The 17,967-nt window shown below is 48.6% G+C and overlaps 1 protein-coding gene across 1 annotated transcript in view; it reads left to right on the forward strand.

Moving 5' to 3' along the window:
- M1AP (meiosis 1 associated protein) overlaps positions 1-17,967 on the forward strand; it is a 344,775-nt gene that overhangs the window by 214,991 nt on the left and 111,817 nt on the right. Inside the window, exon 6 of the mRNA XM_085642984.1 lies at positions 1,275-1,407. Coding sequence (XP_085499110.1) covers positions 1,275-1,407 — 133 coding nt within the window. The remainder of the gene's footprint in view (positions 1-1,274; positions 1,408-17,967) is intronic.

Raw genomic sequence — 17,967 nt, forward strand, 5'->3', positions numbered from 1 at the left:
CTCCCCCACCTGTTCCATACACTGAGCTCCCAGTGCCCTCCACCCCTCCCCCACCTGTTCCATCCAGTGTGGCTCCAGTGCTCTCCACTCCTCCCCACCTGTTCCATACAGTGCCCTCCCCCACCTGTTCCATACACTGAGCTCCCTGTGCCCTCCACCCCTCCCCCACCTGTTCCATACAGTGACCCTCCAGTGCCCTCCACACCTCCCCCACCTGTTCCATCCAGTGAGCCTCCGGTGCCCTCCACTCCTCCCCACCTGTTCCATCCAGTGACCCTCCAGTGCCCTCCACCTCTCCCCCACCTGTTCCCCACCTGTTCCATACACTGAGCTCCCAGTGCCCTCCACCTCTCCCCCACCTGTTCCATACACTGAGCTCCCAGTGCCCTCCACCTCTCCCCCACCTGTTCCATCCAGTGTGGTTCCAGTGCTCTCCACTCCTCCCCACCTGTTCCATACACTGAGCTCCCAGTGCCCTCCACTCCTCCGCACCTGTTCCATCCAGTGACTCTCCAGTGCCCTCCACCTCTCCCCCACCTGTTCCATACACTGAACTCCCAGTGCCCTCCACCTCTCCCCCACCTGTTCCATACACTGAGCTCCCAGTGCCCTCCGCCTCTCCCCCACCTGTTCCATACACTGAGCTCCCAGTGCCCTCCACCTCTCCCCCACCTGTTCCATAGACTGAGCTCCCAGTGCCCTCCACCTCTCCCCCACCTGTTCCATACACTGAGCTCCCAGTGCCCTCCACCCCTCTCCACCTGTCCCATACACTGAGCTCCCAGTGCCCTCCACCTCTCCCCCACCTGTTCCATACACTGAGCTCCCAGTGCCCTCCACCTCTCCCCCACCTGTTCCATACACTGAGCTCCCAGTGCCCTCCATCCCTCCCTCACGTGTTCAATACAGTGCGCCTCCAGGGCCCTTCACTCCTCTCCCACCTTTTCCATCCAGTGTGGCTCCACTGCCCACCTCTCCTCCCCACCTGTTCCATACAGTAAGCCTCCAGTGCCCCCCCCATACCATCCAGTGAGCCTCCAGTGCCCTCCACTCCTCCCCACCTGTTCCATACAGTGACCCTCCAGTGCCCTCCACCCCTCCCTCATCCGTTCCATACAGTAAGCTTCCAGTACCCTCCCCCACATGTTTCTTACGGTGACCCCAGTGCCCTCCCCCACATGATCCATACAGTGACCCCGTGCCCTCACCCGTCTGCCACTGCTTCAACCCTGTGAGCTCTTCTTTCCTTAACCTTTGTGTATGTTTGTCCCCAGTGTGTGTAAAATGTGATGTCCAGGAGCGGGTGCTGAACCCTGAACTTCTGCCTACTCCTGGAGTGGCTGTGAACCTGCCAATCAAGACGGCCGCCGCACAGACCACCTCCCCCTGGAAGCTGAGAGTCATTAAGTGAGTACAGAGGCCCTTATCCACAGCTGTCTACATGACTTCCTTCCAACCCCCATCCAGAGCTGATGAATGGCTAGATGACTTACTAGTAATCGTCATTGATTACTTACAGATAATCTTCATTGATTAGTTATTGGTAATCTGCATTGATTACTTACAGGTAATCAGCATTGATTACTTACCGGTAATCTGCAGTGATAATTCACAGGTAATCTTCATTGATAATTTACCAGTAATCTGCATTGATTACTTACAGGTAATCTTCATTGATAATTTACCAGTAATCTGCATTGATTACTTACAGGTAATCTTCATTGATAATTTACCAGTAATCTGCATTGATTACTTATAGGTAGTCTTCATTGATTACTTAGCAGTAATTTGCAGTGCTCTGATTTCACATTCTTTGTCCCAGTCCTTCATAAAGGGATTGTGGAGGGGCTGTCTCCCGATAGGCACCCTTCCCACAGCATTCCTTTTTGTAATTGAAAGTACTCCTTGACTCCTTGATAGACCAACCCCCATTGCTATGTAAAAGAAAGTATTATACCTTGAACCGCCTGGTATCCTAATGCTCCAGAGACCCTCAAGACGACTTCGGGCTAGAGGGTGGGAAAGTAAGTACTGGGACCTGTAATGCAGGGTAATGAGCATTACCAGAAAGCAATCTAGCCAAACCTTTTCATCCAGCGTTCCTCGTCCCGTTCCTTACAGGATGTAGACATGCGAAAAAATACATGTCTTCTTGTACCTGATGCCAAATAAACATATACCATAGCCATGCTGGTATAAATTAAATTACTCATAATGTTGCTACTGAGCAAACAAATGAAACCATTTTAAGGCACCTAATTTAACGTCGTCTTTTGTAGCAAAAATACAATTTCATATTTTCAGCTATGTTCAACATATAATGATTAACAAATGTTACTCCAGTTGCAGCAGAACAATTGTCAAAAAAAGCAGATTCGCCCCCATTCTACCTCAAAGGCTGCCGCTAGTCTTGTGGGGCGAGCCTGTCTTGAACCGAGAGGAGAATGGCTTCATTTACAACATGGGAAATAACTACACAGAGTTAATATCCCGAGCAATAAACGTCCATATTAATAAGAACTGTCCACATCAGTAGTTGTCACAAAGTTCTTCTTCTCTTCTTTATTTTCCTAGGACAAGATTCAGCACAACTTCTAGCCAACACGTGTTTCGTCTTATTGTGGAGTCAACCACAGACTTCTTCAGGGCTAGATTGTTTAAACAAGAAAAATCCCAAATTACAACTCCAGTATCTTCATAATACAGTTCTTCACCAAGGAACAAATCAGAAAACGAAACCAGCATGAAGCACACAGTGAGCAGAGACCCATCAAAAAGGGTATCGACACCAGATAGCGTAGGGAGAGCCAATGAATCGATGCTAACTCCAAAACGCGTAGGTGACATCAGCTCAAACTATCACCTTATCGTGTCTAAAGTGAGGATAAGAGTGAAACGAATCCAGCATGAGAAAGTGCTGAAAAATAAGTGAGTAGTGACTGAGTAACAAAAAGAAAATAACAAAATAAGAAAGAATGAATCAAATAAACATAAGGGAGATATGAGCGCCTATTCCAAAGTTCCCTATAGGGCTAAGAGAATATTAATAAGCCACTCACCAAGGGGCCTATTAGGATGCCCGCCACCCTAGCGCTGCAGGGACCGACCGCCAGTGGTGCGGCGGTCCCGCACCGGCAATTAGGATGCCAATGCCACCGTGGCAGTGGCATCCTCTATTCCCAGCATGCTGAGAATGCACATTGTGCATTGTCATGCACAAGGTGACAGGCACCGTGCGGTGCCTGCCACCTTGTCCATGACAATGTAGGGGGATACCATAGGTACCCCCCATGTGCACCCCCACACTCCCAATACCCTGGGGGCTCGCAACGGGCCCCCGTAAGCAAAATCTGCATGGCTTTCCGTGGTGGAGTCTCAACCATGGAAAGCCCTGCACCACTGCCCATGCTAGTATGGATGGTGGTGTCTAGCAGACACCGCCACCATAAACAGCCCCTTTTCCACCTGGTCGACTGGCGGAAAGCCCGCGGACGGTCTTTCCGTCCGCCGGGGTCCCCCCGCCATACTAATATGGCGGGGGAAATGGGTGGCGGGCGTGGTATGATGTAGGGCGGATTGCGGCAACCATGCGTGCGGTGGCAATCCACCCTACATCATAATGGACCCCAAAATATCTTGATCTCTCAATGGCTAAAGTGTGGTAGACCGAATATAGTACTCTGACAGCATGAAATAAAGCAACGGTTCGCAAATTAGATCATAAATCAAATCACAAATAAAAAGAGGCCGATATTAATAGTACGCGATCACTAATCAGTCTAAAAGTACCAAAGGCTGTATACAAAATACTGAAAGTTGAAAATGAAAGCCCATAAAGGGTGTGCTGGGGTTTCCAAATCGTTCCAAAGTCAATATTCATTAATCCAGAGATAACCTATTAGTAATAATAAAAGTTGAAATTATTGGCCTATTGTGCCTTACCCAATGAGTGAGTAAAAAGACAGTAAGATAGAGACATACACTAAATAAAACAGAGAAATAGAAGCTCCCATCAATTACTGTAAAGAGCATAAGACGCTGGGAGAGCTAAGTATCAAAACCCTACCAAATAACAAAGTCTTAGAGTGTAACGAGTTAAAAAACGCAAACTGTGTTCCTGTATCATTAATGGCAAACGGCAGCGGCACAAAGGGAAATAAAAGCATAATGCCATAACAGTGTGCATGCAATATAGCACGATATTATGCTGCCAAAGGAAATGGTCCAACTTGCAATTAAAAAGGATATAAACAGGCAAAAGAGTACTGTGCTATAAAGCACACTGTATGGGGCTCATTATGATGGCGGAAGGACCGCCGGGCCGGCGGTGGCGGTCCTTTCGCCATCACTGAGCATTTTACCCATCGACAAATTAGGATGGCGGTGGGTATTGCGGCGAACGCAAAGTCCGTCCGCCGCTTTTCTGCCAGAGGTAATCTCACCGATTGCCTGGCAGACAGAAAAGGGCCACTAATATGGTGGCGGTGCCTAGCAGGCACCGTCCGCCATATTATGATGTGTCCTGGAAGTGGCCTGTCCATGGTGGCGCTGCCGCCATGGAAAGGCTGTCGGGGATTGGGTTTAGAGGCCCGTTGTGGGTCCCCTCTGTGTGGGGGAAGGGTGTAGGTGCACTCATTACCATGCACAAGGTGGCAGGCACTGTGTGGTGCCTGCCACGTTGTGCATGGAAATGCACATCCTGGCCTTTTAACATTGCGAACCAGCAGCACCGTCCACAATGTTAAAAGGCTAGGATGCGCCCGCCAGTATGGCAGACACATCCTAATTGGACAGGTGGGACTGCCGCACGTCTGGCGAGTAGTCCCAGCACCGCTATGATGGCGGGCGGACTGATGTCCACCCGCCATCATAATGAGCCCCAATGTTACGAATGTTAAAGTATACAAGGGCCCCGTAACCAAATTCTCCAAGTACGGTACCAAAATATATTTTAAATTACCTGAGAAAGAAGCGAATGTCAAAAAGAGAAGAACTTTGTGACAACTACTGATGTGGCCAGTTATTATTAATATGAACTTGTATTGCTCGGAATATTAACTCTTTTTGTGTATTATATGTGTGGGCGGCTGTCTGCATACATGGTAATGGTGGATGGCCATTGCTTATATCCTTGAGCATTCTGATTTAGTCATTGCTGCTGTAAAACAAACTTTCTTCCCAACCATCCTTTGCTTGTATTGCCATGGGAAATAACCAGCTATGTAAACTACCCTTGCAGTGCAGATCCAGAAAATTGTGTAACATCTTCTTGCTAAAGGTTCCTGAAAAGCAAAGGCAGTGGTGGGTCCATTGCACCGCAAATGTCAGTGCCTTCGTTGCTGCCGGCAGAAAGAGCGAGTGAGGGCCAGATGCCACAGCACCATTTGTGCAAACAGTAATAATATGAACTGGTACCACAGGATTGTGTGAAATTACATGCAGCTATTGAGATTATAACTCTAAACAATGCCCTGATGAAGTCTTATTACAGTTACGAAACGCATTAGTTTTGGAACACAATTTGAAGCAATTGCAAGATATAGTAATAAAGAAGTGGAAAAGTTCCTGTGCTTGGGCATTCTATTTCTTAATGCAAACTGTCTCATGGAATGTCTCCTGGCCAACTGTATTGATCTTTGGAAGAAGTTGCTTATTGATCTATTAAGACACTTCAAGATTTATGTGGCTCTCCCATTTCTTAGGTTTATGCCTTCTTGCTAAACCAAATTGAACAAAAAGAAAGTCACTCTACATCGATTTATATCTTTACCATTTTCCCCAGATTAGATGAAATCCTGACCGTCAACCAGATCTGAACAGAATATAAACATCTGTTGATTTTAATGAAAACATGAGATCACCGTAGGAATGAAACTCAAACAAGACCAATCTATCAAAACAAGATATTAAAAGATTGGGATTATACACAAATGTCATCTCCTTCAATATCTGATAGAGGGCCTCAAGGAGATCTGAAAACTATGATCATTGTCTTTTGGAAAAACTGAGACAGTTCTCCAGAGAAGAATAAGTAGGCTACAACATATTTCTTTTTTTAAATCAATAGAAACTAGATCCAATGGCAAACATATCTTCTCCCGCAGTATTACATCCTCAAACATGCATGGTCATTGATAATGAAAATAAAAGATTGATGCTCCCAAACTCTTTCCTCTCAACCCCTAACCCGATAAACATAGATGTTGGGGTGAAAAACCAGTTGGAAGACACAGAAGGTGTGAAAGTAGTAGAAGAAACCATATGGTAGTTAACAGTACCTCCCTCAGAAGTGGCAAACATTGCCTTCTCAAATCCCTGTTATTTTCTTCCTCCCTCTAAGTCCTGAAAAGTAACTGAGAAATCAGAGGAATGTTGAAAAAGGCATTCAGTCTAACAACAGTCCATTGACATGTATGCTGTAAGAGCCTCCATGCTTATTGATAATGGAACCTGGAGACAAGAGAAGAAACTGAAAAAGTGGAGGAGGTTGCCGATCCACAGAAAATCCTGTTGTCAGCTGGCCATTTCTTTTGCATGTCTTTTGAAAAACTATTTTGGCCACCAATACTGCTGTGAGTCTGTTCTTCCTCTGATTATAAATTCTTGTGAGACCTCAAATCTTTTCAAGTCTTGCTGTCAATAACATTTTTCAGCCCAAACTTTTCAAGAAATATGTCCTGGACCCAGACAGTTGATTCAAGTAAGACCTTGCCAAATATGTGTCTGTTCTGACCAGTCCAGCTGCCTGGTTATCTTCTACAAAGTGCTGCTGAACTCTCCTTGCTGTCAGTCTCTTATTGGAAGCGTGACTCTGCTCATGGGAAAACCACTGTCACCAGTCCAACTTTCTCCCATCTCAGAGGACTGCGCCATCTCAGAACCCCAGATTCAACCATTGAAGCTTCTATTACAGAACTGGAGAAATGAGATTCAGGCCCCCAAGGTCTTGAGAGGCTATGTTTGGTTCTGAAGCATATACTGAACCAGTGGAACCTGACCCAAGAGCCCTGAAAAGAACAGTATAAAAATTAAAGAGGAGACCAACCATGGTCTGTTGGACCTACAGTTAGCTCGCAGATTCTTAAATGATCTAGACTCTGTCTCGACGTTAGCTTCCTCGCTAGCGGCCGATATACCATGTCTTTCTCTGCCTGGACCCTAGAGTTCATGATATACTCCGGACTCTGTGAGAGCTGTAGAAGAGTCTTGCATTCCTGTGCTTGGGTATTCTATTTCTTAATGCAAACTGTCTCATGGAATGTCTCCTGGCCAACTGTATTGATCTTTGGAAGAAGTTGCTTATTGATCTATTAAGACACTTCAAGATTTATGTGGCTCTCCCATTTCTTAGGTTTATGCCTTCTTGCTAAACCAAATTAAACAAAAAGAAAGTCACTCTACATCGATTTATATCTTTACCATTTTCCCCAGATTAGATGAAATCCCGACCGTCAACCAGATCTGAACAGATTATAAACATCTGTTGATTTTAATGAAAACATGAGATCACCGTAGGAATGAAACTCAAACAAGACCAATCTATCAAAACAAGATATTAAAAGATTGGGATTATACACAAATGTCATCTCCTTCAATATCTGATAGAGGGCCTCAAGGAGATCTGAAAACTATGATCATTGTCTTTTGGAAAAACTGAGACAGTTCTCCAGAGAAGAATAAGTAGGCTACAACATATTTCTTTTTTTAAATCAATAGAAACTAGATCCAATGGCAAACATATCTTCTCCCGCAGTATTACATCCTCAAACATGCATGGTCATTGATAATGAAAATAAAAGATTGATGCTCCCAAACTCTTTCCTCTCAACCTCTAACCCGGTAAACATAGATGTTGGGGTGAAAAACCAGTTGGAAGACACAGAAGGTGTGAAAGTAGTAGAAGACACCATATGGTAGTTAACAGTACCTCCCTCAGAAGTGGAAAACATTGCCTTCTCAAATCCCTGTTATCTTCTCCCTCCCTCCAAGTCCTGTAAAGTAACTGAGAAATCAGAGGAATGTTGAAAAAGGCATTCAGTCTAACAACAGTCCATTGACATGTATGCTGTAAGAGCCTCCATGCTTATTGATAATGGAACCTGGAGACAAGAGAAGAAACTGAAAAAGTGGAGGAGGTTGCCGATCCACAGAAAATCCTGTTGTCAGCTGGCCATTTCTTTTGCATGTCTTTTGAAAAACTATGTTGGCCACCAATACTGCTGTGAGTCTGTTCTTCCTCTGATTATAAATTCTTGTGAGACCTGCTGTCTTTAACATTTTTCAGCCCAAACTTTTCAAGAAATATGTCCTAGACCCAGACAGTTGATTCAAGTAAGACCTTGCCAAATATGTGTCTGTTCTGACCAGTCCAACTGCCTGGCTGTCTTCTACAAAGTGCTGCTGAACTCTCCTTGCTGTCAGTCTCTTATTGGAAGCGTGACTCTGCTCATGGGAAAACCACTGTCACCAGTCCAACTTTCTCCCATCTCAGAGGACTGCGCCATCTCAGAACCCCAGATTCAACCATTGAAGCTTCTATTACAGAACTGGAGAAATGAGATTCAGGCCCCCAAGGTCTTGAGAGGCTATGTTTGGTTCTGAAGCATATACTGAACCAGTGGAACCTGACCCAAGAGCCCTGAAAAGAACAGTATAAAAATTAAAGAGGAGACCAACCATGGTCTGTTGGACCTACAGTTAGCTCGCAGATTGTTAAATGATCTAGACTCTGTCTCGACGTTAGCTTCCTCGCTAGCGGCCGATATACCATGTCTTTCTCTGCCTGGACCCTAGAGTTCATGATATACTCCGGACTCTGTGAGAGCTGTAGAAGAGTCTTGCATTCTGTCAGAAACCTACATTTTGTCTGCACCAGAACAATTCTTTGCTTGTCGTTTCTCACTAACTGACCGTGTGAGTGAGATCTGAACATTCTGTACATGAAGACTCATCACTGGTGTCCTCTATTCTGTGAACATCCTGGGATGTCCTGAGTGTGAAGGTTAAATCTCAAAAACTGCCAGTGCAACCTCAGATGCAGCTGATGCTCCTTTAAGGCAGGGACCCGTGGGTGGGGTTCTTCCGAGACCATGGGCCTGATTTAGATCTCGGCGCTTTATTGGGGCATTCAGACATTGACGGGGCGCTTCCTAGGTGGATATAGTGCCTGGGTTCTAGAGCTTGATTGGGGCGTTCCGACATTGACGGGGGGCTTCCTAGGTGGATATAGTGCCTGGGTTCTAGAGCTTTATTGGGGCATTCAGACATTGATGGGCGCTTCCTAGGTGGATATAGTGCCTGGGTTCTAGAGCTTTATTGGGGCATTCAGACATTGACGGGGGGCTTCCTAGGTGGATACAGCGCCCGAGTTCTAGAGCCTTATTGGGGCATTCAGACAGAGACGGGGGGCTTCCTAGGTGGATACAGCGCCCGGGTGCTAGAGCTCTAATGGGGCATTCAGACAGTGAAGGGGTGCTTCCTAGGTGGATACAGCACCCGGGTGCTAGAGCTCTATTGGCGCATTCAGACAGTGACGGGGCGCTTCCTAGGTGGATACAGCGCCCGGGTGCTAGAGCTCTATTGGCGCATTCAGACAGTGACGGGGCGCTTCCTAGGTGGATACAGCGCCCGGGTGCTGGAGCTCTATTGGCGCATTCAGACAGTGACGGGGCGCTTCCTAGATGGATATAGTACCCGGGTGCTAGAGCTCTATTGGCGCATTGAGACAGTGACGGGGCGCCTCCTAGATGGATACAGCGCCCGGGTGCTAGAGCTCTATTGGCGCATTCAGACAGTGACGGGGCGCTTCCTAGATGGATATAGTGCCCGGGTGCTAGAGCTTTATTGGCGCATTCAGACATTGTTGGCGCATTCAGACATTGACGGGGCGCTTCCTAGATGGATATAGTGCCCGGGTTCTAGAGCTTTATTGGCGCATTCAGACATTGACGGGGTGCTTCCTAGATGGATATAGTGCAGCACAGAAGAAGGTGGGTCGAAATGTTGTACCTATAGGGAAGGCTTGTATTCCACTTTCCTAAGTAATGAGACTTAAAATAATCAATTTTTGTTGAAATATGGGCAGCCATCCACTTACTTTCCTTCGGGTTCTGCTGATCATCGCTGTCAGGGTCGATGACTCTGTTGAACATTAGAGTTCTGTGAATCTGTCCCATTACTCCATTGTCTAGACTGAAATGAGGTCTAATAGATGACGTTTTAACTACCTTTCCTTGGTCTCTCTTAATGCTTTTTATTTCTGTCATAATACTTGTGAATATATTTTTGTTCTTTAAACCCTCTGTGAATGGTATTCTCATTAAACAGGACCTCTGCGTTGCATCCTTCGATCCCCTCACACAGTCACTTTCTGGCCGCCACCACTCCTCCAGCGTAAACGAAGCAGCTTTCACTCATTAAAAGTCCTCTCGGATAGGTTCGTAGCTTGCCCTTCCACGGTTATTAACAATCAGGCCACTTCCTCAGCCTTCAGGATCGACACTGAAGAGGACTGGACATTCTCCGCCTAAGAATCGCAAGGTTCACACTGTCTAAAGTTCTGTCTGTCTGCATTAAATTGCTGACAAAGATTCTATTACCAATGGCTGGGGAGGCCCCATCTCCACCTCGTTGAGAAACACGTTCTCAGCATCACACCTGAACAGAACTATTTACACTTGCTGAGCACTGTTTTTACTCCACATATTGCTGTAGGTTCGAAAACAAACATGAAATTAAACTTAAGCCTTGAACCAGCAGAGTATATTTTGTTCTGGGACAGTACCTTCTTCATTCTCATCAAGACTATGATGAAGAAGAGGGTGGAACAGAGGGAGAATGGTCTTTGTGATGGAGCAGACTTTTAAGAAGGCACGTGACCTTGGAGACAGTCATCCTCAAACCCTGGAGTCTGCCTCATGAGGTCCTTAGAGACAGCCATCCTCAAACCCTGGAGTCTGCCTCATGAGGTCCTTGGAGACAGCTATCCTCAAACCCTGGAGTCCGCCTCATCAGGTCCTTGGAGACAGCCATCCTCAAACCCTGGAGTCTGCCTCATGAGGTCCTTAGAGACATCCTTCCTCAAACGCTGGAGTCCGCCTCATCAGGTCCTTGGAGACAGCTATCCTGAAACCCTGGAGTCCGCCTCATCAGGTCCTTGGAGACAGTCATCCTCAAACCCTGGAGTCCGCCTCATCAGGTCCTTGGAGACAGTCATCCTCAAACCCTGGAGTCCGCCTCATCAGGTCCTTGGAGACATCCATCCTCAAACCCTGGAGTCCGCCTCATCAGGTCCTTGGAGACAGCTATCCTCAAACCCTGGAGTCCGCCTCATCAGGTCCTTGGAGACAGCCTTCCTCAAACCCTGGAGTCCGCCTCATCAGGTCCTTGGAGACATCCATCTTCAAACCCTGGAGTGTTCCAACTTAGCCTCTTCTGCCTCATCAGGGCCTTGGAGACAGCCATCCTCAAACTCTGGTGTCTGTCTCATCAGGTCCTTGGAGACAGCCATCCTCAAAACCTGGAGTCTGCTTCATCAGGTCCCTGAAGCCACCCATCCTCAAACCCTGGAGTTCATCTCATCAGGTCCTTGGAGACGAGGGGGGCATGGCTAGCAGTCGACGAGGATGGTCGTAGCCTAGTGAGGCTCCCGACCCCCCGCCCGATTATCCGTATAAAACCTCCTTCAACCACCTGAGAACCCCGTGAAAACTCCGGGGGATCTCAGGAGATACCTTGGGGTCTGCTCCGGTCTGGGTTTCGCCCCGGCGATCGCGCCGGTGAGAGAGAAAGCCGACACCAAAAAGCAAGAAATCTGGCGCTCAAGATGGCGGCCGCCCCGGGACTGAAGTGACGAGGCCCGCGACCTCCCGACCGCCCAGGCGAATTGTGGTGCTGCGGGCGAGGAACAACTCCGACACGGAGAGTTGGGGCTCCGCTGGAGTAAAGTTTCCCGACATTTGGTGACCGCGGAACTGAAACGGCACTCGGACCGTCCGAGACGCGGCTCCTCCCTTCCTCCCCCACCGCGGTACGGACCGGAGGCCTCCGGCTGCGGAGCTCCGCTGGCGCTCGGAGCCGGAGCACGGCCCACCTGTCCCCCGCCCGGGCCCAGGAGCACGGAATAAAGGATCGCGGCGCCCGGCCGGGTTGGGGCACTGGCGGCGGAGGCTCTGGGCCGGACGGGAAGGGCCTGAGAAGCGGACATTTTCTTTCTCTCCCCCGAGTGGGGCGCTGCATTGCCCGGCGCCCCGGCTGTGGGAACTGGGGCAGCCAGGCGCTCCCTGGGACCACCGGGGACTCGGAGACTCTCCTGCAGCCGGCGGCCGCCGAGGCGCAAGGAACCCCTGCCATCCCTGGACTTGCCCAATAGAGTGGGAGTGGAGCGGACCTGCTCGGCCTGCGGCCCGCAGCTCAGCATCGGGCGAGGAGCACCCGACGCCCCGGCTTTTGGGCCCTGTGCAGCCGCTAGATCCCGGAGTCCTCTGGGGGATCCTTGCTGACGTCGACTGTGGAGCAGGCTGTGACCGCCACGGATCTGTGCTCCCCGGCGGATTACCCTGCGGTGGGCCCCCGGCTGCCCCCCCTGCTGCCCGGTCGGGGTGTCCGGTGAATTGGCCTCTATCACCTCGGCGCTGGGAACTGGTACAGTGCAGGAGGGTGCGCGGACTGGGGACCGCCCCCCCCAACCGAGGCATAACATTGGCAAGGCTGGACCCCGAGTTCCTTACAGGGGTGCCACAAACGCCGGCTCACCGCGCCAAACGCAGTGACTACGCCATTAGGATATCCTCCAACCCCCGTGCTGGGCCTGCTAATAGGTGCTCACAGCGGGGATCTAAGAAGGAACTGGCCCCAATCGGTGGGAGCAGCTCGGAGCGGGGCGCCGTGGCTGACTGCGGAGCAGTGACGAGAGGGTGGCGGCCCTGATGGGGAGGAGGCCCTGAGATCTGAGAAGCAGGGAGTGCGAGGAAAAGTGGTCGTGCGGACGCTGACTGGCCGGCCCCACTGGGAGGCGCATACAACGCGGTTCGATATAACAGCGAGGGGGGCGTCCCGACCGCCACTGGACCCTGGAAGTGCCTGGATTGGACATAGCGCTTTGGAATGGGGAAACCAAGAGGGGGGAAAGGGGACGGAGGTCCCACCTCAGAGGCGCCCGAAGAGGTGATGCAGAACCCGACGGACCTACGGCAGATGCAAGACCGCATCCTGGAGGCCATCGCGGCCACGAAGGACGCTCTGCACCAAGACATAGCGCAGGTAGCAACGGGTCTGGGGCTCCTGCGGGCTGATCATGGTAAGCTAACGGACAGGGTCAAGGCCACGGAGAACACTCTGAAAGACCTGGTACCAGCGCAAAAATCTGTGGAGGGTCGGCTGATGGAGGCGCTAGACCGAATACAAGCACTGGAAAGGAGGGCTGAGGACGCTGAAAACCATAGTAGGCGCAACAACGTACGCCTAGTAGGCCTTCCGGAAAAAAAAGAGGGCTCCGATATGGTGGGCTACTTGGACGACTGGCTGAGAACTACGGTAGCCCCGGAAGGCCTCTCGCCCTTCTTCACACTGGAACGAGCGCACCGAGTACCTGCCAGACCCCCTGGACCGGGCCAACCACCTCGCCCTGTGGTCATCAAACTCCTCCACTACAAAGATAGGGACTGGTTATTGCAGAGGGCCAGAGAAGCGGGCCCCTTCCAGGTTGATAATAGCAAGGTCACGCTATTCCCGGACTACACGTTTGAGCTTCAGAAACTGCGTGCCTCCTTTCTATCCATTAAAAAGGAACTTCGCTCTGAGGGCATACAGTACTCGCTCCTTTTCCCAGCCAGACTCAGAGTAGTGGTGGATGAAAAAACGATGTTCTTCCTCACGGCAGCGGAGGCATGGGCCTGGTGGGACACCTACAAGGCAGGCACGGATGGGGTTAGAGCCAGAGAGGAAGTGGAACAGCAACGACAGCAACCGGTGAGGAAATCACAGAGGCTCCGAAGGTGCAAGCAGGGGGCCAGGAGGCCGACTGAATCCCAGACGGAGGACGGAAGAAGAGCAGCGTTACAAGCGGTGGTAGACTTATCGGGCGCGGCACTGGCCCCGTCGGGGCGGGCCTCTGGCTCGGAGGACCAAGGTACGGGCTCGGAAACAGAACATTCAGACTTTGGCAGCACGAAAGGCCCAGTGATCACGCCACAGACGTCGGAGGAAATAGTTGAGGGCTGAGCGTTGGACAAGGGACTCCTGCTGAGCAGCGGTGGCCGGGGCTTGCCACTACAGACGCCTGAGCAGGATACAGTAAGACTGAACTTTCGTGAGTTCCATGAGCATTGTGGGGCGGGGGGGATGGGACGATGACTGGGATCTTTGTGATTAGTTAACGCTCCATAGGGCCCATAAGGCCTCCGTAGTGCAGACTGCGGAATAGCAGGGTTGTGAGAGTGCGTTTGCTCGAACACAGTTTGGATGGGAGCAGCTCTTGTGAAGTTAGGTCCTACTCTGGGGGGGGGTCTGGAGTAGTTGGGGTGGCTCAAGGCGAGATTAGGGGTAGGGGGATGAGGGATGTGCTAAGGGGGGGAGGGCACAGTGTCACCATAAGCGCCTGGGAACGGATCATCTGCACAATGTACCGAACAATGTGGGATAATGGCTAATGCAGGGTCAATAAAATGTGTGTGCAACAATAAGGAGCTATAGAGGGAACAAAACCTAGGTCGCCCTCCTCTCAATCATTATGTTTCACTACAGACCTAGGTCTTCAGAAGGTATACTGGTCAAACACAATATGGTTCAAAACCCTTTCAATTAGGTTATTCCATGCTCCCCATATTTTCAAATTTTGGGGTAGTAACCACAAGATTCGCCACCTTCAATTTCAATAAATAAACACTTTACTTGAAGCAGTCTCCCCAATGAGCCTCCTGGTGTAAAGACTCGTGTAAAATACACCAGATGTTTCTCTAATCAGACGATTAATAGAAGAAACGTGAAAACAAAAATGTGAAAAGAGACGTGATGGCACCTCACGTGTGAACACCAATTGAGCCTGCTGACTGGTACTCATCAGCTATGCCCACTTTTATCATCATCGGTAACCATCACGCTCAAAAAGAAGAATAAAGAAAGTGTCCACACTGTAAACCCAAAAGAAATTTGTTAAAGGTAAGTGATGCGACTAAATAGTGAAGATTAAAAAATGAAAGGGATGCACCCTCTATAGGTTCCAACTTTATTCTTCCTTAGAAGTGCACCCAATCCAAAGCTTAAAAAGGTTGCTAAATATGCATACCATTAGCATGTGCCAACATGTTTCATCGCCAAGTTTATTTGTGGCGATTTCATCAGGGCAACTACAGTCGCTAGGCACACGTCAAGGACACTTCTTAGAGTTTCATCAGGGGACTGCCAAAAGTAAAAACAAAGATACACACAACTTAACCATTACCACAACTCGTTCTATAAGGGAACAGAAATATCTCTCATCTTAATTAAAGATATCAGTTACCCTTGTGGAGCCATGGTCTCTCATACCGGCTCATTCATGAAGGTCACCCAAAGGCTCCTAGTGTGAGTCCTCGTGATGAGAAAGCATTCAGCCGTAATGCCAATCTATGGATAGTATGGTTTCGATACATTCAGACATCCAATATTTACAAATCTAGTATTTACAAACTCGTGACCACCGACTCGCATCAAATAGTAATACTCTTTACCCCTTGTTACTGCTGTTCCCATCATTACTCTCCACCTTTATCAGCGCTATACTGGGCAAAGATTTTTCAGCGCTATATAGGGCAAAAAAGTTTTCGCACTGATCTATGGTCACTTATGAGCCTCAATTCCCCATTAGTGTTCTCAATCAAGTGGTGACGAGCTATTTATCTTTCACCATTTCTTCGATGTTCATCCCATGCGTGAATCACTAAAATCTACGGGATCCATCTATGTTTTACATACCCCCTACCACCTCATTCTACTCCTCCTTACCACCCAAAGCCTTACGGAGCTCTTCCTCTCGGCCGGTCAGGTGTGTTATGCCAACGCGTCTGCTTATATTCCTTCGCCGTGGCCGCCAATCGGCTCACGGAGTGAAAATGCGCGCCATTTTGGATTGGGGAGGTATTTCATACAGGAACCAACTTATACGTAAATGCGTGCCTTTCTTAATTTTACTATTCTTTATTTATTTTTGTTTATAGCTGTTGTGTGCAATAACGTAATGAGCCCACATCTTAGTGCATAACCCCTGGTGTGTTTCTATGGGGTGTCACTGTCGGTTTACAGTATGTTATGAAAACGAACATCTACCATACATTAACTGTGGGCGCCATGTTGACACATAAAGTTAGAAAGTTGGCTATTAGCTTGCCGGTTGAGTTTATAGTGTCACGTCTCTATAGCATAAACTAAGTTGTTCTCAAAGCGAATCTCATGAGAAGGGGATATTACATAACCAGAGAGGGGTTCGAGCACAGCGCTCAGGATAAACCAGAGCGCATAAATTTCTATTTTAAGTTTCTGATGGTTTTACTGGGCATCTGTAACCTGTACTGGGCAAAACAGTTCCCCGATAGTTGTTATCTGGTGATTCCCTCCCCACAGAATTAGTAAGGACACCGAAGGGGAAACAGCAGGGGAATCAAGGAGGAGGGTGGACCGATGTTCAAGTGGGGTGATCAATTTTCCACTATGGTACTCAGTTCAATATTCTGGACACTCAATATCTTGCCCTTCCCCACTCAATTTGATCATTCAATCCCCCTTGATCAGATTTCTCCTGAAAAATCCATCTAGCTTCTTTAGAGGCCAGAAGATCTTCGATGTTTTGGGATGACCCCATTATTCTCTCCAAAACTACCCACGTGAAGGTATGCTTGTTGTTATAACAGTGTTGTACCAATTTAGTCGTGAGCTTGCCTCCTCTGATAGTGCTCAAATGCTCCTGTATTCTGACTTTCACCTTCCTTGTTGTGAGTCCAATATACTGTAGGTTGCATTGGCACGTCAGTCTGTAAACCACATTAGCAGTATTGCAATTGCTAAAGTGCTTCAAATACCAGATTTTTCCTGAGTTAAGGGTAACACTTTGGGTTTTCTTAGTTATACTACACACGGAACATAGTCCACAAGGGTAATGACCTGAAGGAATGGACGACTCGGTCGGCCTTTGTGTCACTTCGACGCGTGTATGTACAAGTTTGTCACCTAGGTTGCTGGATCTTTTAAAAGCAAACCTAGGGGGAGGCATGTTGAACTCCTCAGTGGACAACAGTATCCAATGTTTACGTATGGACTGACGGATCTGTGTGGCTAAGGGGTCAAATGTCATGACTACAGGTAGGCAGTCATCTTTTCTTTTTTCATTTTTCTGAAGCAAAACGCTCCGCGGAGTGTTCATTGCTCTTTTTTTGGCCTGTCTGATGATTTTTCGGGGATATTGCCTCATTTCGAGTTTGGCACTTAGTTCCTCTGACTGGTCCAAGAAAGTTGTAATGGATGAACAGTTCCTGCGATACCGCAGGAACTGTCCCACGGGTAGGTTATCCCTAAGTGCTCTAGGGTGGTACGAATTGTACGCCAGGAGGGAGTTTTTATCAGTGGGTTTTTGATGCACTTTGGAACATAGTCTTCCCCCTTCTTCGTAGATGTCTAGATCCAGATATACTGCTGTCTGGCGACTATAGTTCCCAAAATGTCGAAGATCTTCTGGCCTCTAAAGAAGCTAGATGGATTTTTCAGGATAAATCTGATCAAGGGGGATTGAATGATCAAATTGAGTGGGGAAGGGCAAGATATTGAGTGTCCAGAATATTGAGCTGAGTACCATAGTGGAAAATTGATCACCCTACTTGAACATCGGTCCACCCTCCTCCTTGATTCCCCTGCTGTTTCCCCTTCGGTGTCCTTACTAATTCTGTGGGGAGGGAATCACCAGATAACAACTATCGGGGAACTGTTTTGCCCAGTACAGGT

Source organism: Triturus cristatus, chromosome 2_2 (assembly GCF_964204655.1).
Source record: "Triturus cristatus chromosome 2_2, aTriCri1.1, whole genome shotgun sequence".
NCBI classification, from domain to species: Eukaryota; Metazoa; Chordata; class Amphibia; order Caudata; family Salamandridae; genus Triturus; species Triturus cristatus.